This window comes from Pezoporus flaviventris, unplaced genomic scaffold (assembly GCF_033815535.1).
Source record: "Pezoporus flaviventris isolate CSIRO_AGI_PZ_B2104156 unplaced genomic scaffold, CSIRO_AGI_Pfla_v1 ptg000047l, whole genome shotgun sequence".
Lineage (NCBI taxonomy): Eukaryota > Metazoa > Chordata > Aves > Psittaciformes > Psittacidae > Pezoporus > Pezoporus flaviventris.
In genome coordinates, this window is record NW_026892595.1 from 133618 (window position 1) to 159509 (window position 25892).

General features: G+C 38.4%; 1 protein-coding gene across 6 annotated transcripts in view; it reads left to right on the top strand.

Annotated features, from left to right (window-relative positions):
• Positions 1–25892, top strand: part of RBM33 (RNA binding motif protein 33) — a 104996-nt gene that overhangs the window by 11881 nt on the left and 67223 nt on the right. For all 6 annotated transcript variants that reach the window (XM_061467988.1, XM_061467989.1, XM_061467992.1 and 3 more), the window contains exons 3-8: positions 4021–4069; positions 8043–8119; positions 10146–10446; positions 11486–11590; positions 17930–18101; positions 24090–24295. In XM_061467988.1, the coding sequence (XP_061323972.1) occupies positions 4021–4069; positions 8043–8119; positions 10146–10446; positions 11486–11590; positions 17930–18101; positions 24090–24295 (910 nt within the window). The remainder of the gene's footprint in view (positions 1–4020; positions 4070–8042; positions 8120–10145; positions 10447–11485; positions 11591–17929; positions 18102–24089; positions 24296–25892) is intronic.

Sequence of the window (25892 nt, forward strand, 5' to 3'; positions counted from 1 at the left end):
TGGTAAAATTTTGAAGGTGCAGTGCTGGAAATCACAGAATCCTAAGGGTTGGAAGGGACCTCAAAAGATCATCTAGTCCAACCCTTCTGCAAGAGCAGAGTAACCTAGAGTACATCACACAGGAACTTCTCCAGGAGGGCCTTGAATATCTCCAACGTAGGAGACTCCACAATCCCCCTGGGCAACCTGTTCCAGTGATCTGTCACTCTCACAGTAAAGAAATTTTTCCTGATGTTCACATGGAACCTCCTATGCTCCAGTTTACACCCATTGCCCCTTGTCCTATCACTGGACATCACTGAAAAAAACCTAGCTCCATCATCCTGACACTCACCCTTTATGTATTTGTAAACATTGATGAGGTCACCCCTCAGTCTTCTCCAAGCTAAAGAGGCCCAGCTCCCTCAGTCTCTCCTCATAAGAGAAATGTTCCATTCCCTTAATCATCTTTTTAGCTCTGCGCTGGACTCTCTCAAGCAATTCCCTGCCGTTCTTGAACTGTGGGTCCCAGAACTGGACACAATATTCCAGATGTGGCCTCACTAAGGCAGAGTAGAGGGGGAGGAGGACCTCTCTTGACCTACTAACCACACCCTTTCTAATGCACCCTAGGGTGCCATTGGCCTTCTTGGCCACAAGGGCGCATTGCTGGCTCATGGTCATCCTCCTATCCACCAGGACCCCCAGGTCCTTTTCCCCTTCACTACTGTCCAGCAGGTCAGCCCCCAACCTGTACTGCTACATGGGGTTGTTCTTCCCCAGATGCAAGACTCTACACTTGCCCTTGTTGAATTTCATTAAGTTCCTCTCCGCTCAACTCTCCAACCTGTCCAGGTCTCGCTGAATGTCAGCACAGCCCTCTGGTGTGTCAGCCACTCTTCCCAGTTTAGTATCATAAATCCAGAAAGTCATCTTGCTGGTAATTTCAGAAAATGTTGTGGGTTTTTCTTATGGGTTTTGTTTGTTTGTTTTTCCAGCTTTACCTAATAGAACATTATTTGCATGTGTTGGATTTTTTAAATACAGTAATTATTTTTAGAGGGAGCTGTCTTTGGAAATGTTAAGTTCTATGGTTGTCTGGGCAGTTACTAATGCTGTACATGGATATATTGTTGCCTGCTGTAATTGCTTGAATTTTTTTTAACTACTGGCTTAATTTAGTATAGGACACAGTTTCTTGAAGATGGTAAAAAGGCTGAATGAACACCTTTTTTTCTTTTTTTTTTTTTTAAATCTCCCTCATGCTTTGTTTTGCATCCTAAATAATTTATTTTGTGGGGAATGGTGAAGGGGTTATGCTGTTGGTCATATATCTTGATCAACCATCAACTCTTACTGTGTTGCTGCTTAACTGAGCCCTATCTCCAAGATGTGTAAATAATTTTGAATTTCCAAATCTCTTTCCTTTCCCAAGCACATACCCTTGTGATTCGAGAATACAAATGTAGCATTGTTCTTGGAGAATTTTTCCCATTACATTTTTTTTTTATGAGTTCTTTTCCTGAAACACTTGTGTCCTTGCTACTGCTCATGTTTAATGAGGCATGCTCATGAAATTGGAGGCCAGAAAGGGCCAGTCTGACATCTTTATCACAGGCTGTTAATTTATATCTTTAGCTCTGTACAGAGCCCAAAGATTTGGTTTGGGAAAAAGATGTGGTTCTGGTGTTATCCTGTGAGATGACAGTGCTGATTTAGTGGTTGACTTTTGCTGAAACTCGCTTGTTATGACCCTTCTCTGAGTTTGTTAGTTTCTCTACACTGGCAGAAAACTTTCCACATTTGTTGTCTGTCTTTTTTTTTCCTGTTACTTTCTCTTCCACATTTAGTAAGCTGAGCTTATTAAGTGAGGGGAATGTTGAGTATTGAGAGTTCAGGAAGGGGAGGAAATGGATCTGTCTCCTGTGAGAGTGGCGAGAACTTTTAGATTATTTGAACACTAATTTCCTAGTATTGTGGTTTTTGGAAAGACCTTTGCGTCTTGATGGCAGTGAGGGTGAGTTGCCTTTGGAACAATCACAGATAAGTACTTTTATTCCAGTTTAGTTTATGTGGCGTCGTGTGGTATCAGATTGCAAACATTCATGTTTGTCAGTTTTTCTCAGCTAGCCTAAGATATTTTAGTATCTTTTTGAATCTTGTTTCTTTTTTGAAAATAGTCAGATCTGGTAACTGATCCCTTGTCTTTCTGATAGATAACTTGAGATTTGGATAGCTTAAAAGAAGCTTGAAATAGGTCTGCTTTACTGTGTAGACTTTTCACTGTTAGTTTATTCAAACAGTTACCATGGTAATTTTTCTTCTAATTTATCAATGAAAAAATTGAGCGACAGTGAATATTATAATAGGTTTTGAGGGGCATTCTGTGAAAGACTTTTGTTTCTGTCATGAGCTTCACTTATGTGCTAGTGCTTAGATAATTTAATCTTTCCCTTTTCCATTCTTTTGATTTAAATTCCTTACTACCTGCGCTTGGTTTTCATCATTGAATGCTATTATAACACATGGTTTTGCTGTCTTTTGGAATTTCTCTAAGTTTTGTTAAAAACTGTCAGTGGTGGCCCATAGTGCTGGGAAATAGTTTCAAACCTTTTTGTGCATTTGTCAGATTACTGAAGAGATTAGATTAGTGACTTTTTTCCTGCTACAGTTTTGGTTCTAAATTTTTTGGCACCAATTTCTGTTATGTTTTCTGTCTCTGAAATAAAGACCTTAAATTCTGGTGATTTGGCTCTTTGGAATGTATGATATGTTTTATGTCTCAATTTTTGTTTAATATTTCAGTGAAGACAAAGCAACTGGTATTTGTTAATGTTGAGTCATTCCTGGAACTGTTTGAGATCAGCAACTATGGACAAATACTGTGTACTCATGATAACATCCTATTTAGAACTGATTTTGAATATAATCTGTTCCTGCATTATCTGTGTAGGAACCATCTGCAAAAATAACTCTTGGCACTGATTTACATCTTGGGATTACCTCTCCATTTTCAAGTATTTCTTTTGTCATCCTAAGGAGCTCTTCTCCATTTTCCTGTTCTGTTCATATAGCCTATTCTCACTTTTGGGTATTTAATTCTGATGTATCTAAGGCATGGTGAGGGGGTTATTTGTTTTCTGAGGTGCTGGTAGAGTCTCATTCTTGAATTACAGCTCATGTCAAATCACTGGCATTTTAGTATTAAGACATGCGTGTTCTAACACAGACATCTGTGAGTAGTAAGTGTTTATTATAGAAAGGAGAATCTCTTTACTCCTGTCACTAGGTAATTCTTTCCCTGAAGAAAAAAAATGAGATTAATCAGCTGTCCTAAAGTTTAGCTTAATTTGGACTATAGTTGCTTGTGTTGCATCTTATTTATGGGACAGATGCTACGTGTTGGCAGAAGTTTTGTAAGCCATTTATTTCTATGCTTCTTGAATTCTTAGCCACACTTCTAAAGACGGCAAAGCATGCATTTGATTTTGTTACTCTACAAATGTCTGTTTGACCTCAGTCTCAATGTGAGGTGGAGGGAGCATTTATGGAAGATCTAGGCCTAAACGACCTCCCAGACCGGCTGGTCTCCCAGTGCCTCCTTGCTGAAGTGCTGTTGGGCACTGAGTCTTGCCCTCAGGACACTGATGTCACTTGTTTATTTCCTGAGGAGGTGGGAAACAACACTGTGGAGACTATGCCCACATGGTCTTGAAGTGAAGGATGTAGAGTGGGGACCTGGCTAAGTGCGCTTTAAATGCCTGCGCTTTCTCTAGGTTTATGCGCTGTGTTATATTTTGGGGGACATGGAAAGGAGAGCATATGAAAATAACTGCACAGCAATGGTCTAAAGATGTACAGTCTATTATTTAATTTAAAATGTTTCTCCTTTTTCAGCTTCTTAAATGCTTTGGTAAAGGAAAGCTTCGTGCAGACTCGGTATCAGTTCTCCTTAAGTTAGTTTTTTAAGGTGTATACCCTAAATGGTGTTTGTTTCTGTTTTCTGAGGTTCAGCTTCTGAAATTTGTTAATGTTTTCCAGTGAACTTGATGATGACTTGCTTGGAGAGGATTTGCTAACTGGCAAAAAGGTAAGAAAGAGATGTGCATCGAAGTGAAGTGTTACAGATACTAAAATACTAATGTTACTCAACTTGCCAACTTCAGCTGTTTGGTATGGCCTCTTATGTATCTTATGATCACCTCCCTCAAGCCTGACACCCATAGGTACCTGAGGTCTGCCCTGTAGCCAGATCTGCACCCACAGTTCTGTTTGCTTTTGTGAAGTACCTCCAAGTGTGGCTTTTTAAAATACAAGTTTTAGAAAACCTGTACTTTCTTTTCTGAGATATTTCTTCTTGTAGCACACTTTAAAAAGGAGATGGTTCTCAAAATTGGTTCATACTGACTTAATTAAAAACACAAACCCCCAAATCAGAGAAACCCCAAATGAATTTAAAAAACACCCAAACCCAACAAAACTCCCTTCTGCCAAAAAAACACCAGAACAACCAAATCAACCCTTCCTGCCCCTAGTTATGCCTCCTGAGTAATGATTAGCATTCTAGCCAATTTACTTCAACTGCCAGTTTCCTGACTATTAAAAGTTACTTATCAAAGTACCAGTGGTATTTACCAGAGAGTAAATAAAAAAGCAATCAGTGATGTCTATTAAAGATCCACTTAGTGTATGCAGTACACTACTACTTTGACAAGTAGGCAGAGATTTCCTGTTCTACAGTCAGGGAAGAATATGGAGCAGCTAACACTGGAGAACATAAATGAGCCTTTCACGTCTGCTACAGACTCCTCACTCAGGTGCCGATTTCCAAAATGGAACTCTCTGAAATGAACTGCATGTTTGGATTTGCCAGATACCTACAGAAGACAGGACTTCTGTTTGGGAAATCAGAATTGGCTAGTCACCTTTTTTTTTCCACTTTATCTGCTAAATAAATTAATCTAGAAAGTAATTTCCAGTGTTTAGATGGAGGTGAATGGGTTTGTGAAGAACCCCAGGTCATAGAATCATAGAATACTTAGGGTTGGAAATGACCTTAAGATGATCTAGTTCCAACCCCCCTGCCATGGGCCGGGACACCTCACATTAAACCATGTCATCCAAGGCTTCGTCCAACCTGGCATTGAACACTGCCAGGGATGGAGCATTCACAGCCTCCCTGGGCATCCCATTGCAGTGCCTCACCACCCTTACAGGAAAGAATTTCTTCCTTATATCCAGTCTAAACTTCCCCTGTTTAACCCGTTACCCCATGTCCTATAACTACAGTCCCTAATGAAGAGTCCTTTCCCAGCATCCCTATAGGCCCCCTTCACATACTGGAAGACTGCTATGAGGTCTCCACGCAGCCTTCTCTTCTCCAGGCTGAACAGCCCCAACTTTCTCAGCATATCTTCATACGGGAGGTGCTCCAGTCCCCTGATCATCCTTGTGGCCCTTCTCTGGACTTGTTCCAACAGTTCCATGTCCTTTTTATGTTGAGGACACCAGAACTGTACACAATACTCCAAGTGAGGTCTCACGAGAGCAGAGTAGATGGGCAGGATCACCTCCTTTGACCTGTTGGTCACGCTCCTTTTGATGCAGCCCAGGATACGGTTGGCTTTCTGGGCTGCAGGCGCACACTGCCGGCTTATGTTCATTTTCTCGTCGACCAGCACCCCCAAGTCCTTCTTTGCAGGGCTGCTCTGAATCTCTTCTCTGCCGAACCTGGAGCTGTGCCTGGGATTGCTCTGACCCAGGTGTAGGACCTTGCACTTGTCATGGTTAAACTTCATGAGGTTGGCATCAGCCCACCTCACAAGCGTGTCAAGGTCCCTCTGGATGGCATTCCTTCCCTCCAGCGTATCAACTGAACCACACAGCTTGGTGTCATCGGCAAACTTGCTGAGGGCGCACTCAATCCCATTGTCCATGTCACCGACAAAGATGTTGAACAAGACCGGTCCCAATACCGATCCCTGAGGGACACCGCTCGTTACTGGTCTCCAGCCGGACATTGAGCCATTGACCACAACTCTTTGTGTGCGGCCATCCAGCCAGTTCTTTATCCACTGAGTGGTCCATCCATCAAATTGATGTCTCTCCTATTTAGAGACAAGGATGTCGTGTGGGACAGTGTTGAACGCTTTGCACAAGTCCAGGTAGATGGCATCAACTGCTCTACACCTGTCCATCAGTTCTGTAGCCCCATCATAGAAGGCCACCAAATTGGTCAGGCAGGATTTCCCCTTAGTGAAGCCATGCTGGCTGTCAGCAAGCACCTTGTTGTTTTTCATGTGCCTTAGCATGCCTTCCAGGAGAATCTGCTCCAAGATTTTGGCAGGCACAGAAGTGAGAGTGACTGGTCTGTAATTCCCCGGGTCATTCATTTTCCCCTTCTTGAAATAGGGGGTTATATTTCCATTTTTCCAGTCATCGGGAACTTCACCTGACTGCCATGATTTTTCAAATATGATGGCCAGTGGCTTAGCAACTTCATTTGCCATCTCCTTCAGGATCTGTGGATGGATTTCATCAGGTCCCATGGACTTGTGCATGTTCAGATTTTTAAGATGGTCTCGAGCCAGTTCCTCTCCTACAGTGGGCCTAGGGTCTTCATTCTCACAGTCCCTGCATCTGCCTTCCAAGACTTGGGTGGTTTTGTCAGAGCCTTTGCCAGTGAAGACCGAGGCAAAGAAGTCATTCAGAACCTCAGCCTTCTCCAAATCCTGTGTAGCCAGTTCTCCTGAGAGCTTCCTGTGGGGGGCCTAAGTTCTCCCTAGTCTGTTTTTTATTTGCTATGTACTTGTAGAATCCCTTCCTGTTATTCTTAATATCCCTAGCCAAGTTTAATTCTAACTGGGCCTTAGCTTTCCTAACCTGGTCCCTAGCTTCCTGGAAAACATCCCTGTACTCTTCCCGTGCCGCCTGTCCTTGCTTCCACTTATTATAAGCCTCTTTTTTTCATTTGAATTTTCCTCAGCAGCTCCTTATGCATCCAAGGAGGTCTCCTGGCCCTCTTGCTGCACTTCCTTCTGGTTGGGATCTAGGAAAAGTTGAGTTTTAATTGATGTTGTTTTTTACAATCACACGTTGAATGTTTCAGATTCAAAATAATTTCTTCAAATTATTTTGCAAGAAATCCCTAATAAAGATACGTATTCCCTTTGCCTCACGTACTGGTTTAAAAAAAATTCCAGGAGGATAGGGGTTGCACGTGTGTCACAGTTATCAAAAACGTAAGCAGTTAATATTGCATATGTGTTCATAGTTGAAATGTGAGTTGATAAAACTACTTATTTATATTAAAACAAAATGGTGCAAACATTAATACTAGATTTCTCTCATGTAGTATGTGTTCTTGTGTTTTTTCTATTCTTGGTTTCAGTTTGCCATGCTACAGGGCTCTGAGCAGTGTCTGTGGGTATGGACTCATATGATGGAGTAATATTAGATTTCTCAAGAAGTTTTTCCTGGGCTATTTAGGCTAAACTTGCTTCTACTTAATCTCATCCCAGTACTTTTAGATAAATCTACTCTTATACAACCTTTCTTCCCCTACTTATTTAGAAATGGAAATAATGTTGCTTAGCGAAACTGCAGTTACTTCCTCCTAGTGGGTAATTACTAAAAAAAAATAAGTGAAACAACTGAAAAAGTATGATAGTAAAATGTATCTCTGCTGTCTAGAAACTGCAGGAACATAGTAGATTTTCCTGTCTGCTGCATCAAGGTCACAAGGCAGCATACTAAAGCTAACCTTTCTTTCTTCCTGGCATTTCTTAAGTGATTTGTCCTCATTGGCTGTATTTCGGAATGCATCAATGATAAGTGTTGATACCTAGGGAGATTTGAGTTTTGTAAATTTCAATAAGACTGTCAAATATTTATTTTCATATTTGTTGTTTTCTGTTGGCGTATTTTTATCATCATAGTTTTAGTCTGGGTTGTGTTCTTTACAAAAAGATACCTAAATGTTCAGAAATGTCAGTAATTTTGGTACCTAGTTAGTTGAAAGTTTATATCCTTGATGTTCATGATTGACTTTTTCTGAAACCTAGAATCAGTCAGACTTGTCAGATGAAGAGCTGAATGATGATCTTCTGCAAAGTGACAATGAAGAGGAACAAGAATTTCGGTATCTGTTTTCTAAATTTTGTACTTTGGATAACTCAGAGTTGTTAATGACCACTACTGTTGACAGCTGGTAACTACTAAACTGAAGTTATTGGTATATAACTAAAATAGCTTTTTTTATTTAGTGAGCGACTTGATGATGTACATATGTATGTGTTCAGTAGCATTGTTAGCTTTTCAGTAAAATATTTTTATTTGAATCTGTTCAACTTAACTCTATAAAAAATGCTTCTAAAGAAGAAACTGTCATCTGTGCATTTAGAATTTATAACTACATACAGAGCTCTCGTTCTGTGCCTTGCTTGATATTGTTGTAGGCTTCTTCCTCCTGTAAAGTCCTTTTCTGCCATCTGAATTTTAAAAATGTATCTTGCCTCCTAGAGATCCTGAGGGGGGCAGCTTCATAGTTTGTAAGGCTTGATTTGTAACTTAATATGTACTACACAGCAGAAAATTTTGTACAGTTTATCGGCATAAGCAGGTACTTCCATGGAAGTTTTCTGAGGATCCTACCCTGTGAATACTCTGTGATGATACAGCTCCACAACTGAATTGTGGGCATTGCAAGTCAAAATCAGTGTCTAGACGTTTTTACTCTTCGTGTTGGACTGAAAGGGAAGGAAGATGCTTGTGATGCAGAAGTGATGCAGTGCTGGTTTTAATGACCTGTGTGTTTTGTTAGCTTTTCCTTTACTTGTTCTATGAATATATATATATATATATATATATATATATATATATATGCTCTGAGATCTTTCTGTTCTTGGCTAGAATGGGATAAGGATTACTATCCCTGTGTTGGATTGATGAGGGTATGTTGAAATACCTCAGACAATTTTCCATTACCTGTTACCTTACTTGCATGAGTGAGGGTTGGACAGTTCCCTTCAAAATGGGGAATCCCAGTTACAATTCCTTGCTGCTGCTTCTCTGGATTTCCTCCTTATGAGCCTTAGGCAGCAGGGATGGCTGTGTGAGTCAATGAGAAAGTACCTGAAGTGTGATAATATTTATCAATGGAACCATGTTCTTGTAGACAAGTCTTGCATTTTTAGCAGTTTTATTGCCAGAGTGTAAGCTTTGCTCCACTCCTTTTCCTTCTACTCTCTGTTTGCATTGAAACTCATTTATGCCTCTGTAGTTGGGAGGATAATGATAATCCTGGATATTGTCTTCATTTTGGTGTTAAATTTTCTCCATCTTATAGATGCAAATAGTTCAAAGCTGCCTAGATCTTGTTCCCCTAATCACAGGAAAATAGTGAATTAAGAATGTAATTTAAAAACAAAAATAAAAAACTTTGGGTTTCCTTGTATGCAGAGCCTTCAAATCAAGAAGAGCTTTTCCCCCCTCTTTTCTAGCTAGTTTGCAGTTGTTTGGTTGCTCCTGTATGTACTGATGGCACTAGTTATTGTAAACAGTGAATTCTGAGTTTTGCTTTTTCGCCAGATGATAAACTTGCCACTGTTTGTATTGATTTTATTTTTTTACAGTGTCTGTGCCAGTGTTGTTACAAAGTTAGAACAAGTCTTAGGCATTTAAATGACAATTCTTGACTATATGTATTTTACATTATTTTTTGCAGAACATAAAATCTGTCATAAAAATGGAAGTTTGAATTTAAGACAATCAACAAGGAAAAATACTATATTTAATTAAAAAAATTACTAACGTGTTCTGAAAAATTGGGATAACAGATGCAGTTATAATAATTTTATGTATTTTTTGTTAGTCTTGGAGTTAAAATTGAATCCAGTCTGCTTTAGTTACCAAGTAGGACTTTTGCCAGCTTGACCTGCTAAACCATCTGGTTGGTTTGATTCCCCTGGTCAAATAGCCTGCAGGTGGTGATAAGCTGCATACAGTATGCATTATAAGAATATGGCATGGAGTCAAATAGCATATGAGGTATAATTTTGCCCACCAACTTGGAGAATTTGTATTTGTTGGCTTTTTTTTTGCTAAATCTTTGTGAGTAGTTGACTGTTACACTTCAACCTCTGAATTTTCCCCCCCTTATACCATAGTTCTCAAAGTGTCACAGTTAGCCTCAATGCTACATCTGGCATACTTACATCATACGATCTATCTGAGACCATCAACGATCCATCACTAGAACATGAGTCTGAGTATGACCAAGGGGAAGATGAAATTGGTTATGACAAATCTGAAGCATCTGACGTATATGCTTCAGAGTATGCAGAGGAAGGACATTATGAAGGCAATGATCCTGAACTGACTGAAGACCAAATAGAATATGGGGAAGAACCTGGAGAAGAAGATGAAGTGCTAGACCTTGAAATCAATGAACCCCTAGATGAATTTCCAGTGAGTTTGTTTTTTTTTTTTTTTCTATTTTATCTTCAAAGATAACATTGGCTCACGTGCATAGGATTTTAGACTGATTTGAAATCTGTTTATCTCCCTAGAGAGGAGGGGGAAATTAGACCTATTATCACTGTCTGCCAGTTTCTTTATCTAGCCTGTGACAAAGTTTGTGTTGACAGCTTGTTTGGCAGTAGGTAATGCTCCTTTGTCATGCTGGAAGGCAGTTTCGAATCATGACCTTGAGGATTGTATCCTTAAGGAAGAAAACAGCTTTGTGTGGTGCAGATACACTGCCAATTGTTAGAAGTACTTAATGCAAAAGCTTTTATCCAGGCTTTAGACAAGATCTGATAAAGTCCTTCGAAGGTGAAAAGATTATTGACCTGCTAAAGACATCTTTAAGGTGCTAATATCCCAAAGTGATTGATGTCCTGCTCGTTCATCCTTTTTGTAACTGAGAACTGTCTAAACCTGAATAAAGAGATTGGAGGGTAGTTCAGAAAATGTCACCTGCATAATTCAATATAATTTAAACAGTGTATTAGAGAACATGAACTGACTTTAATTGGTAGTGAAATTATTGAATCTTAATTAAAACTGTACGTGATCAGTGAGGTGTTTTCAAATACAAACAAACTTAAAAGGTTTTGCTCTCATATGTAAGCATGTGCAGAATGTTTTAAGAATGTTTATATTTTTCATGGCATAACATCTGTTGTTAATGTGTATGTGCTATTGATGCACGTTTCCTTTGGTAAGAAAGTACTGCAGTGCTGGCTTCATGATTTTATAAGAAATGGGACTAGAATACAGAAGTAGATGGAGCAAACAGTAGTAAATGGGATCTTTGACACTGAAATCTGAATGAAAACTATTATAGTTACTTTTTTTAATAATTATATATGTCACTTATAATTGACAGTTGTGATAGATACAGTTCTGAAATCAGTAACAGTGCATACAGATGCCATTTGTTAATGGGTTTATGATTCTGTAAAGTTGGCCTCTGTCATTTCATCTGCATGTGTTACTGCCTTAGGATGAAGATTACATGCAGTCATATAATGAGCAAGGAATGGAAGAACAAGAATATACAGCTGATGAGGAGCTGGAAGAATCCCATGCAATGGCAAATGAATCAGAAGTATGTTGTGTGTTTAATGGATACTTAAAATAACTAATTGTTTCAGAATTTGAATTGGTAGAATTGTCCATATTGCTGGGTAAGAACTGATGCAACTTTGATGTTATTGGTGATATTACTCTATGTAAGATGAATTGCATCTGTATTATCAGATAGACCAGATCCCATCTCTCTCTTGGCATCAAAATCATAAGGGAGAGCTCAGAATGTCCATATCTAATTGTAGTTTCAACATCAGAAACTTCAGGGGCCCTTTTGGCAGGACAGTGGTAGTAATACTGCATACAGTCTGTTAAATTGGTAATAGCTGTGGTGCCTTGCTTTCCAGGTGGTTAATTTGCTGCTCTTGGGAGTGTAGATACAGTTCTTGGGTATCCTGTTTTGAGGAGGAGTGTGAGTGTGGAAGGTTCCATGTTAGAAAGGCATAGTTTGTTTTTTTGAAAGATGTGTTGGGATTGAAATTTCTGTGAAGTTTTATCTTTATTGTTTGATTAGGGAAAGGAGGACTTCCCTCATTTGTAAGAGCAAAGCTTATTCCAAAACCTGCCAAATATATGCTAACTAGTTATAGCCTGGATCAGTAGTATATGCGTTACTAATTTGCCACGAGTTTTTGGTGTGGGATTTATTTCCTTTCCCCACCAGGAATCTGCTTTAATATTCCTTTCTTTTTTGCAGTTCTTAATTAAATAGGATTGAATGGATTACCTGCTGAGAAGTGTAGTCAGAGTGTGTTCCCTCTTTGGAGCTTTAACTCATCAGAAAATTAATTCCTTAAAGACACAGTAGTGTTTTAGTCTCTGAAAATGGGTGTGCTGTGATACTCTAGCTGTATCAAACTTGCTGTAATAAAGTAATATTATTTGGTAGGTAGAGAGATGCATCCAAAGGGGCTACCTGCATTGTTCAGTCTTTGCTGTTGCAAGCCTGACAACTTACACCAAATATACCTTAATGTAGTTCATTTCCTACTAAGTATTAAATCTACCCTTCCAAATAATTGTGAAACACTTTTTATTCATTTTCTGCATTACATACACTTTCCTTCTGGTGTTTTAAAAGCAGACTGATGGGTTTGTGCTAACTGCAGCCACAGTTTGTATGAGATTAGAATGCACTGCACATTGTGTGAAGTTTTTCTAAGTATATAGTTGGGTTTCACTGTCAGACTTACTGCTTTAGAAAAGCACAGCTTCATTTTCAGAGTGTGAACTAAAGAGAATTTGTAATGGTCATGTCTTTGTCCAATTCAAAATGAAACTCCTTTTGTTAAAAAATTAATAGTAAAGTTTTTAATTGATTTTGTTAACAGAGCTTCTAGAGAGTTTGTTAATCATATAACATGAATGTTTTGGCCATGTTATTCAGTTATTCTACTTTCTGCCTTTATCCTGGTAGCTTGCGGATTGCCAGTTTTCTTGTTTCCAAAATGCCGCCTTTTTATTCCTTTATTATTTTCTATGTATTTTACTTATATTTGTCAGGAAGCTCACAATTGCATCTCCAAATCAGAACGCTACCAAGAGAAGAGAACCTTTGAGGAGCATGCGCTTTTGTGTATTACATGGTTAGATGCATGCCTCCAGCTCTAAGGAGTTTTGTTCTTTATTCTAGTTTTATATAACAGCACTCCTCCTTAAATCTCATAACATTCGCTGCTTGTAAGTGAGGGCAATTGTTGGCATTCTTCTGTAGAAAATGCAACACAAGAATGGACCTGTAATAGATGTGTTACAAATAAATGGCATTATTATTTCTTCATTGAAATTTGACATCTGAATAACTGAGAGCAAGCTGATAGAGAAGAGTGGTAGTGTTGTATTTTAAGTGTTTTCCTCATTAAACCTAAATAAACTCTCTTATTATGGTGCATGAAGGAAATTCGTAAAACAAGAAAAGCTGGATAGCTGGGGAATTGGAACATGGCAGGGGGAAACTGGTGAATAAGAAAAGTGAGACACCTGTTGAGTGGCACTCAGGTGGGAGAAAGAGGCAGAATTTTGTGTCTTTGACCAGCTCAGGTTCAAGGCATGCTTTTTCACTTGATATTTGATTTGAAACAGTGCTTAAATCTTGGATTTTGAATAAATAACAGTCTTTGGAGCTTCCTTGAAAAATGTAGCAATGCTTCAGGAAATATTTTTGCCTTCATAAGGTACAAAGCAAAACCCACTACCCAGAAGTTTCAGCAGCAAAGAAGTGTGGCAAAACCATCAGTTATGTGAGTTATCATGTCCTAAATATTTTTCAAGGAATAATACCAGTAATTTTCTGCAAGACGTTTATAAAAATATACATTATAAAATCAGAACTCGTAATTTCTGTTTTATATTGGAACTAATCTCCTGTGAAGTCTGTGACAGCATGTTTTTCATTGTATAAATTTAAATCATGTCTTTGGTTATGGTGATAAGAAATGATGAGGACTTCAATCAAGAAAATGTTTCATAAAGAAATGCTTCGTACTGCTTTTCTTTTGCTAGAATACAGACTTGAGGCGGAAAAAAGGCTGATGTGCCTGTCCGTTGAATTTTTCCATCTGTTAAGCCAAAACTTATGCATTTTAGTTCTTTTGCTCAAATTTGAAGGCACTACCTGTTAGCCTGGAAGAAAATGATGAAACGAGTGCAAGCAGAAATGGCCAAGCTTTAAATGTTTGGTTTTTGATTCCTGTTTTTCAGCCATGAATGGAGGTGCACTTGGAATAGGGTGACATCCTCTTACCTGCTTAATGCTTGATCCCTTAGGATTGAGTGGTTGCTGCTGCTTCAGTGTTAGCCTCTGGCAGAAGTCTCCACTGCTTATTCACTACCTTGTTAATGGAAGTTCTTTGTTTCACCTTTGTAATGTTTCATGTGGAAGGAATCTGGTTTAGCCTTTACAGTGCTTACCTGTTTTGTACATCTTGGCTATCTGACAAAAAGTTCTCCAGAACAGTTTACAATCCCATGTGTAGGAGGATCCTGTGCCAAGATCAACGATTATAATACAGACTAGTGTTTCCTTCTGCTTTTCTTGGGCTGTGTCTGTTATCAGTTCTGTAACTGCCTGGTAAGCTGTTTGGAGCAGGAGTACTTACTCTTTGTCCGCAGCAAATCATAAATCAGCGTGGGGAGTTCCAGTTCGTGGATGGGATTTATGCCATAATTATTTAATAAGGATGGCAGAAAACTCATACCTTGTGATTGAAGAAAGGTCCTTATTTTTCATTGTAAGGAAGAGTCAGCAAAGCTCTTTGATGGCTTTTTGCAAGGTGTCGTAATGGGAAATGTTAAGCTCCCTTAGAGGAGAATTGCTAAGAAGCCTTGGCTGGCTAGTCCAGTAAAGTGACCTCAAGTGGCTCTTCAGGGACTGTTTATGTATATGAAGAGATATTCATGATTAGTAAGTATTAAATAGAATCCTGTAAGTACAAGTGTGTATGAATTCTGTGTCTGCACTTGTGTCTTTTCCTGTATAAATTTCTTTTGAAACACAGGATCCATTCATACACTGTAGTCTTGAAATAACACCTCATCCTGTTAGGCTGCAAGTTGGAAAAGATGATCTAAAGAAATCTTGCATGCTACAACTATTGAACAAATTGCGGGGGAAGGGTGTATGCCCCTACATAGCTCAGATAACCTTTCCTGGAGCTATATGTGGAGAACATATGGTTGGCTGTCAGACATACTTGTGTCTCCATCACAACTAATATAAATCCCTCAGTAATACGTGTAATCAGACTTGGACATGGGTCAGTTAGCATTCCCGAGCACTGCCTTTCCTTGGTGCCTGCTTTTTCATTAGCTCCTTTGATTTTTTTTGTCTTTGATATTTAATGCTTGTACAGCTGTTGGTTGTTAATAGGTGGCATGAGCATTATACTGATTAATAGAGTGAGTTAGACCTAGAAGAGTACAGAATTAGTAGAAACGTTGAAGAACAGAATAATGCTGCTCTAGAAGAGTTTGAGAAATGTTTATTATTATTGCATAGGAAAGTAGTTGTCTTGTAGTCTGTTACAACTTGGGTGAGGTATTTTTAGAATGGATACTTTTTTTTTTTTCAGAATGAATAATTACCCAAAAGCAACAGTTTCCACAGGTATTTTCTTGTAGCATTTCATTATAGCATTGTAAAATCTTTCAAGGTAATGCAGAATGCATTAAGCTTTCTAGTACTGATTCTGCAGTCTGAACCATATATGGAGCTTTGCATGAGTAAGTTTTGCACTCACAGATGAGGTTACATGGTTGAGACCAGTCTTTGTATAAAAACTGAATTCCAACGTAGCTTTTATGGGTCATGGCCGTAGAGAGTGGATGTGTTAGGGGCTTATGCTCTAAAGTAAAGCAGGAGGCTCAGTGTAGTGGGAGAGCATGTCTCACAAACCTGAAAGTTTTTAAAGGCAAGCATTGAGACAGTAAAATTAATGGGGTTTATGATACTTGAAAACATAGATTTGATAGAGATATTGCTGCACCTTTCTCTTTTGGGAGTCCCTCTTTTGAAAGTAAAATGCTAACCCTGTCTTTTTCCCTTGCTTTTGTTTGTTTTTGTTAAAACCACCTTAGCGTCTCTTTCCTTGCTAACATCCCTCCTCTGTTCCATGAGATACAACTGCCTTTTCTCAGAGGTGCTTTGATTATACATGGATATGTTAATCAGACCGGTTGTGCTCAATTTGGGTTTGGTTTTGAGGGTTGGATTTCTTTCAGTCTTTCAGAAGGTTTGTTGTTTTGTTTTGGTTCTTTTTTCTTTTCTCTTTTTTTCCCCTGCTATCCTGTCTGTTGTTTTTAGCTGCATTTTTTTATAAGATAAAGTTACGTAAAAGTAAATATGTTTTAAAAATATAATCTTTAAAGCTTTTTGTAAACTTTAGGTACATCTTAAAATATTTTTGTGAGGTTAGGAAATGTTTTGCTTGAATGTTTGCCTGGCATGGAGAAAACACATTTTGAGTTATGGAGATGATAAAATGAGAATAACTTGGGCTCAATAACCCATTAGAGCCCCGCAGCTAACATACACATATCGTTTATTCACCAGACCAAAGTTAGAGTGCCTTTGAGCTCAAGTTCATGTGGTGTACTGTCTTTTAATGTAGAAGCTGTCTTGCAGATCCATCCTGTCTTGGGTCTTGCTTCCTGTGTTTCTTTCTGATTTTGGATGAAGTTGGGCTCCTGGGTAGGACATTTATGATCTTTCGCACCATTTTGCCATTAATTCTTGATTTGTGACAGTATCTGTCCACCTGACTGGCATAGTTGCTGTGCCTTTTTATATAAATTACTGTACCAGTCTGATTTATTAGAAGATTAAACCATTTCCTGCATGTTATATTTCAGCCAATATTTTTTTTAACTGTTCTCAAGCAACATGAAAGTTATGACGTATTTTTTAGCTTTGCAAAGAATTAAAATGCATGTGCAGGTTCTAAGAAATGAGCAAGTGGGTTTGTACAAGAAATGACCAAATACACAGTAACCAAATATTTTATGGAAAACCGTATTATATTAGAATGCTTCTAATTTTCAACTCTAGAAATCAAATATAACTTGTGTAACATCCTGAACATTAATTTTATCATGCCAGCACAGGAAAGTGAATTTGATTTATTTTTTTTTTAATTTATGTTAATTTGAAGGAGAGGGATCCATTTTCATTGGGACATTGTTTCGTCAAAATAATTGCTCTCTCTGTTATAAAGTGAACTGGAAAGTAAATGAGGACAAGGGAGTAGCATTCCAATATACAAATTTATTGTGTTCAGATTTTACCTAATGCTGTTCTCCGTTTGCATCGTCAGTTGCTGAATTAAAACTGAATTTTTCAAGGAGTGTAAGAAGGACAAGTGCAGCTGTACATACCTAGAGAAATAAAACTGAGATGGGGTTTTTTGTTGGTTGATTTTTTTTTTTTTGTTCTGTTTGGTTGATTTTAACAACACACTACTGACAGTTGTTGACAAATGAAAAACAATGATTTAATGTTTGTATTACTTGAGCATGGTAGTATCCCAGGTTTGCATCTTAGCCAATTCAGTGATAAAGTGTCTATCTGTGCAAAAAGTAGATACTAATCAGCTAGTGGTTCTAACTGGAGCTCCCATATTCCCTTAAATATTTCAGAAAAATGGGTTTTGTCAGTAATTTTACTATGTAATTTATTATACAGTCTATATATTTATAAAACCCCCCCAAACAAGCAAGCTCTGAAATGTTAACCGAGTATGAGAATAATGTATAATGCCAGCAACATTTGTTCAAAGGGACCTTTAAAGAAGTCTTTGGGTTTTGACACTGATCACAACAAAGTGGATTTTTCAGGTTGCATGTCCTCTGTTTTGTGTTCCAGGCAGCTATTACATCTCTGGAACTTCAAGAAGAAAGAAAAGAAGAATCTGATGAAGAGGAGGATGACGATGAAGAGTCTGGACGACTACGTTTCAAAACTGAACGGAAAGAAGGAACGATAATTAGGCTCTCAGATGTGACAAGAGAAAGAAGAAACATTCCAGAAACTTTGGGTGAGGTTTTGTGAAAATGGATTATTTGAAGAGCTGTAATTAAAAGAAAGTAAAAGAAAAGACATTTTTGCTGACACTTTTAGAAAAGAGTTTAATGGGAAAAGATGGAAGTGTCTCTTAACTTAGACTGGCCTATATCCAAGTTGTTGAAGTCATATGTAGTCTGTCATAGTATATGTGCTGTCTGTCTCCTTGGGTATGATGTTTATGCATGTGATGTTTTGAAAACCAGTGCAATGTTTCATTGTGACTTTTGTGGTGTCTTTAAAAGCTTTTCTGTTTTCAAGCAGTGGCTATCTGATCTCTCTTTCACTACGCTTCGTGATAGAATACATTTTAAGAAATTCCTTTGGACTTATATCCTTGGAAGACTTTCAGTTGATAACACAAATCTTGTTACTTGTGTTCTGCGGCGAAATACCTGCAGGTTTGCTGTTTTCCCCCAGGAGCATCTGTGTGCTGTGAATCGCTTGTGTTCCTCCTTTTTTATTGGCCTAGAGGAATTGTAACATACTGGGGGGGGAGTGTGTTAGAAAAACTGCAGAAATCCCTATTTTCTTAGTTCAGCTTTTCTGACATGGAACAATCAGCCTCTTATTACCTTGATTCTTAAGGTGGTGTCTAAAAGGGTAGCGTTTCTTCGTGTTTGAATAGCATAGCACAAGTGTGTGTGTTTCTAGGAACGCTGCTCCATGTTGCTAATGAATTTGTCACTGCTAGTTCAGAAGAAACAATAGTTTTGCGACTTCCTTGCAGCTACTGTATTTTAGTTTATATATAAAATCACATTGGTTTATGGTTTAGAGATTTAATGTCAAGACCCCTCGTGTGCCCTGGGTACTTGAATATCTGATACTGGTGGTTTACCTACCCCACTGGGGATAACTGTGTTGCCTCTTTCTTTGTCTAACAGTTGCGGTAATAATAATAAAAAGTCAAACTAATGGTGATATTAAGGAGGTAGGCAGAAATTTAAGTTTTGCTTTCAGAAAGCTGTACCAATCTCGTGGTTTTGCTGTTGAATCAAAATATCAATTCAAACTGTGGAGAAAAGGCCCTGATCTTTTGAGGAGAATCAAGGTATGCAAGAGAGGTGAACTGGTAGTGAAGGTAAATTGTCAGATACTGTTGGCTAATTGTAAGATACAACTGGGAGAATATGTATGTTTTGATGATACTTCAGTGTCATGGTTTACCCCAGCTGGCAAGTAGGTACCAGACAGCATAAACACGGTTTTGCCAGGCTGTAGGAATGGATTCTTCACACAGCATTGCTTTAAGAGTGATGCCACACAGTGTGAGCTTGGAAGCTGTGTGCTTCTGCTTTTGTTCCAGGTAAGTGTCTTTGAGACAATAGGACATTTTGGAATTGCATTTACAGAACATGCCTAGGTTGCTGGAATTCATCCTTATGAAATTTTCCTCTTACCTTTAAAGCCTTGCTTTGCAAAGGATGTTAGTTCTATGAATTTTTTTTTTCCTTGAGTTGCATGGCCTACTAATCCTTCAATTAAGTTACAGTGAATTTGGGCTTTTACTATGCCTGCAAAAATTGAGAAGCCTTAATTCTAACAAAGGTGTTGTGGCTAAGAGGACTTGTTCATGAAAAGCAGGGAGTCAGCTGCAGAGGCTGAACCAGATTTTTGCAGTGGTGTTCATGTAGGCTGTGTTATGCTGAGAGGGAGATGTCAGTGCATGATTTTGAATCAGATCTTTCTCATCCGTTGTTTGTATTTAGCAAACAGCTTTTTGTACTTGCAGTTTCAGGGGAAGTGTATTTAAGGTCCTTTATTCAGCCCTGTTTTAATAAACGGGAATTGATTCTGATTAGAATAAGACTGAAGGGAACCCTCTAGAGGCACAGAGTAGTCTATATGGGGAAGGGATATTTTAGCTGAAGTGTATTCCAAATGTGTTTTCAGTCATAAGACCGTAGTTCTACATGCCACATACAGACCATATCATATTTGTACAAAAGGTGCTGGTGGCTTAACAAAACAGATTCTTTTTAAAAACAAGAGTGCACTGGAATAGCTAAATTTCTGCACTTAATTGCAAAATAAATGTCAATTGCATATGTTTTCATGTATCTGGATTTACCTTATAGTTTAATGTAAACACAAGACCAGCCAATGCGAAGAAAAACTGTAATGGAGCTTGTCTGTTAAAGGGACAAAGATTTGAATTAGACTTCTTCTTAAGTGTAATCTTAATTGATTTGGGACGTAGCTCTTGGATAATAAAGAAAATATGATGCAAATGTGGCTGAATCTCTAAACCAAAGAGCTCTTTTTGAAACTATTCTTTGGCAAAAAGGCAGTCTTGCTGTTGTGAAATGGTTTCTATTCATACTAGTGTTTCATTTTAATTTTTTGATAGACCAGATGATTTACCATGTGGTGGAGAGTTCAACAGTGAAAAAAATACTTGTTTGCTTATAAATATCTGCTTGCTTATGAGATTATAGAGAAGTTTTACAAATGCTACTGGTTGCAGAGCTGCATCTCCTTACTTTAAAGTCTGAAGGTAGTTGAGGAAACACTTTAAAGAGGAATTAACATTTCAGTTGAAGTTACAAATGTAATTTCCATCCTGTCACATTTTGGTGACCTTTTGTGACAGCTTGTCTCTATTGGAGGAGTGCATTCTTACTTGCTGATTAAAGATGTCATTTGAAACCATTTTATTACCAGCGATAGTGAAATTAATCTTGACACTTAGAGACACTAGAAAAATAATTGCTGATTCACTGCATTAACTTTGTGTGTAAGAACTGTACAGTCAAGATGAGAATAAGTGTGTGGTGGTAAAAAATATTTAAAAATATGGAGTATTCTCTTGAATGTAGCTGAGTGCTTTCCTAAAACCCTTCTTTATCCAAGATAATGTGTAAGCAGTGATTTGAAAAGTTTAAAGGAAAGATACTGTAGGACAGCTATGCAGTTGATTTCTAGAGATACTGAGTTTCTCATCTTTGAGAAATATATAACTTCTTTCAGTGCATGTAGTTGAAGGTCTTCCTGGAGTAGGAATTATCATTTATGCCTCTGGATTAATTACCTCTTAAGGAGCGTGAAGAAAAATGGCTTTGTTTGGCATCACCAAACTAAAGTATTCACTCTGTACTTAATTTAAAACAGAACAAACCCTTACACTTAATCCATTTGCAAAGTGATAACAAAGGTTATTGGATGTGGTAGTTACCTTCTGCTTAGCTGGCTTATGTTGACTCTGATAACTAGTGTCTGAGATTTTGGTCAAGACTAGGAAGTAAAAATAGTGGTTTCACTGTTGTCCTGTTGCACTGTGTGCAGAAGCACATAGTGTAATCATGTTGCAAGTCTGGATAATGGAGAGAAGTTAAAACAAAGGACAGTATTTGCTCTCTCGATTTGGATTATGTGTATATGTAAGTGCAGATGTATTTTCTATTTTTTAATAGCTGTTCTGGAATGTGCTTTATGTTGTAAATCTCTGCATTATCCAGGATAATAGGGATTCTGGGATTCTCAGACCTGGGGATTTGAAATGCTGTTCCTTGCAGGGTGCAGTCTAAGACAAATGTAGCTGTGGAGACCTGTGCTCAGGGTTAGTGTATGCAGGAGCCAGTGGCAGTGTCCTGCAGCCTGCATGCACTCTCTCGGGGACATGGCAGCATCTAGCCTGGCTCAGCGTGTTTTGGTCACAGCACACACAAGCTCTTGGCCAGGGAGAAGCAGTGAACCTTTTCATGTGGATTACCTGGTTGTGCTTTGGAAGATTCTAGGGAGGGAAAAGGGATCTCTTTCCAGCTAGCAGCATGCCCAGGGTGCCCTGCAGGATTTGGGTTCTCTCTGGTTAAAGGGAGGAAAGCTATCGCTTTGCAATGTAATGGCACAGTTTCTTCCCAGAAGTATATGGGGCCTAGTGATCTGTCTTTCCTGCAGACCAGCTAAAAGCCCATGTTAGCCAAGCCTGACAGGAAGGAGTCTTGAAAACGGAGCTCTGTTTTTCCTGTTAAGCCGGGTATGTTTTATCCCTTGACAGCTGAGGCTGGATAAGTTGGGTCTTTTTAGTTGCATCTAATGCTTTTGATTGCTTCGGACAGGTATATTTGTCTTACTTTTTCTCAGAAATCCATAGCATGCACATTTAATACTATACTAAGACTTGAGGGAGTGCGATTCCTTACCCCTTTAAAAGCATGGTATGGGATTTTCCTGATACAGTCTGATTGTCTTGGATTCTGACAATGTCTTGAGGCAGGTGCTAGGGCAAAGCAACATTTCATAAGAGTATCTGGCATGATTATAAATTAAGGTTTTATGACACTTAATTGCAGTGTCAGAGGGGAGAGAAAAGGAGGTACACGTCTCATCGCCAGTGTGAAGAAATAGGAAACTGTATGGCAGATCCTTTGCTTTTAGAAATCTGTCATGTTTGCTGTGTTCTTAGACAGTCAGCAAGTTGTAAAGTTTTCTTTTAAAAATCAAAAAAGCTCCTGCTTTCTGGAGGTGCTGAATAGCTCTGAAAACCAGGACATGCAAATTTAGTCTTTACAGCTCACTCATGCAGGTAGGTTTTGTAGCCAAGTAGGAACAACTGCCGCAGTGGGAATGCATGGCACTCACCCTTTTCTACCCTTCTGTCAGTCCTCAACTACAAAGACTAATTATTTATGAAGATGCTTAAAATGTTAGCTTAAGTAGCTTTGGCTGTTAGACTCACAAGAAATTTAAATAATTTCCAATTGCTTTATGATGTGAGATGTGTAGTGATACGTGGAGATGTAGTAGTAGTGTCTCAGCTGCTGGATAGAAACTACTCTTATTCTGATGTCCAGATATGTGTTCAGATATGTTCAGCCACTATGTGTAGTATTAATAAGTAGAAACACTTTATCCTGAAAAGTGATCCCTGTGCCCAGTCTCCTTTAACATTAAGAGCAAATTTGTAAATGGAAAACTGGAATTTTTGCACTAATTGCCTCTTATATGAATTCAAAATATGTTTTTATTTTTCAGGAATGTGTTTCTTGTAGAGTAGTTTAATTTTGCCCTGTTAGAGGCAGAAGTTAATTTTAGCGGTAACAAGGAATCTGGCTGGCACATGGCAAAATCCTCAGTTCCATGGGTTCAAGTTTATCTCTTTTTGAGTAATTGAAACCTGGCAAATGGCGCTGTTTTTGCTGTCACAGTGTATTTTCTAAGTTTGTTGTAGATTTTCTCTATATTTCCAGGTAACTTGATTACCTGAGACTGTTACTATATGGTTTTCTTTTAATATTATCAGCATAAATCCCAGGTTTCAAGCAAATTTGGCAATCTTGGTTGAATACCATCTGTTTTCTGGTGCTTGCCTGTGATGTGAGTCGGTGTTAACAGTGGCAATGTATTTGGCTTGAGCTTAGCACTAATTTTGATGTGTGCTCTCTTAAGTGGAATTATCCCTTGTAGAGTGCAGCTGGTTCTCAAACCACATGCAACAGAGCAGATACTAGGTAGTTACATACTGGGAAAACACCTAAGCAGCCAGGAAGTCATTCTTTGAAACAGTCCAATGTGCAAAAGAATGTGGTGGATTAAATCTGTTCATATGGAAGACTCAGCATATTCTTTATTGTAAAGTTTGCTGGGGGTTTCATTATACTGCATGACATCTCTGCTGATAAGTGGGATTTTAAAGATACTACAAATTTGAGAGGAGCCACAGCTGCCTCTTACAGCATAAGGCAAATTTCAATAGCTTTAAAAAAAACCCAAAACCAAACCAACAACCAAACTTTTTTTGTTCGTTTCATTTACCTGCTGCTTTTTGCTTGTGCAGCAGACACAGGTATCTGTGCTTTTTCCTTTTAAACATGTCTATAATGAAATGCTAACATGCCACCTAAAGGAGATTGAAGTGCTTGCAAATTTTGTTAGTTGCAGGGATGCTTCTGGTTATTATATTTTCCAGATTTTCAGCACAAAGCTAAAATATTTTTTCCTCATCTCTGTCTTTCAACAGAACTTTCTGCAGAAGCCAAAGCAGCATTACTTGAATTTGAAGAGAGAGAAAGGCAGCTTAAACAGGGACGGTATGGCTCAAGGAGAGGAGGGCGAAGAGGAGGCTCAGTTATGTGCCATGGAATGGGAGAACAAAGGAGAGACAATGATAGGGGAAGAATGAAGGATCACAGGCCTGCACTGCTGCCAAACCAGCCATCAACAATGGTACCTTTAATCCTTAGTATTCTTTGAAAATACTTTCAGGAAATTAGAGAAATGCATTATAAATAGTGAATCTTTTTTTTTTTTTCTCTTTCAGAGTAGTGTTAGGCAGGATGGGCTTTTGTAATGTGATTGTAAAGAGTGTTTTTAGTCCTGCTACCAGCCTCAACTTGAGGAACCTCAAAGCCTTCAAATAAAATGTGTTTTTCAACTCATACAATACAATTAGGCTTACTTACTGGTTTGCATAAGGATGGAGGAGAAAGTTGGTTACTCGGACAAGTCCTCTACATACAGCATGAGCGCATGTTCAGTCCCACATTATTAAAAGTGATTAAATGTAAAAATACAATTCTGTAAAATACTTACTGGGTTTTGTCAAACGTATTTTTGCTGGTATTTCTAAAATAAAAAAAATCTATTTATATACCTGCCATGATACTGCGGAGGCAAAACCCTAAGAAGGTGATCACACTAGATAAATTAGTATCTTGGAATTCAGATGAAAGATAGCCTCTTTGCTCTTTTTCCACTCTGTGATTTGAATCACAATCTAAATGATGCTACTTTTTCCACCCAAAAACCCCAAACAAACCACAAGCGTGTGATCAAGAGGTAGGCCACACTTACCTTTGTTAACTGGCATAAAACATACTGGAAGCTGAGATTGTAGAACAAAGCCTGTATATGTCTTTGCAGTACAAGGTCATCTGTATTAAACAAAGGGGATTTTTTTCCAACAGCGTAACTCTAGGTGCTGATCGCTAGCAGGAGTCGGTGGATATTTCAGCGGTTGAGAGCCCTGCAGTAGACTATGTCATGCTTTTAAAACAGTGGTGTCCTACTTCTGTATTGCTGCAGTCTTTGCTAGCTATTTTGATCATAAATGTAAACATTTTTGCACACACCACAGTGAGTGCCCATACTCTGTAGCTACTTTGCTCTGGGTATATGGCTGCTGAAAAAAGAGTCACATACTTGTTACTAAAAGGCCTGTTTGGGACTCTTTGCACTACTGTTTATAAGTTACTGATCCTACTGACTAGGACTGATATCTAGTATCAGTGAGTTTAGAAGCAAAGAATGTTTCTGAACATAATCACTTTTTTAATTATAACTGATTTTGTCAATTATATTTGAGAGTGTTCAGTTGCAAGATGCTTTCTTTTATGTTAAGAAACGTACCTTGAAAGGTATCTGTCAAGTATTATTTTCTTCAAGCAGTATGGATACATGGGCTGCACTGATACCTTAAGAATCTAGCTAAATCTGTGTTTTGATTTGTGTTGCTACTCTTAGGCCTATTTTCTCAGAGAGGCTCTTCTGCACATGACGTAGATGTTAATGGACTTGTTTTGGTATTAGGGTTCAGATTTCTAGTCATCATCACACATACCTTACTGCAGTTGATGACAGTTTCCAGTAACACATGCAGAACCCTAACACATGAAACTAGACAGTTTCACTGTTAAAAATAAGTGGATGGTTGTCTTCATTTCCTGTGTGCTTCCTTACTCTTTGCCATCCTCTCCTTCACATTAATGTCTTCAGTTGTCCCTGTGCTGATGGTTCTTAACAGTTCCAGTTGATGATATGGGAC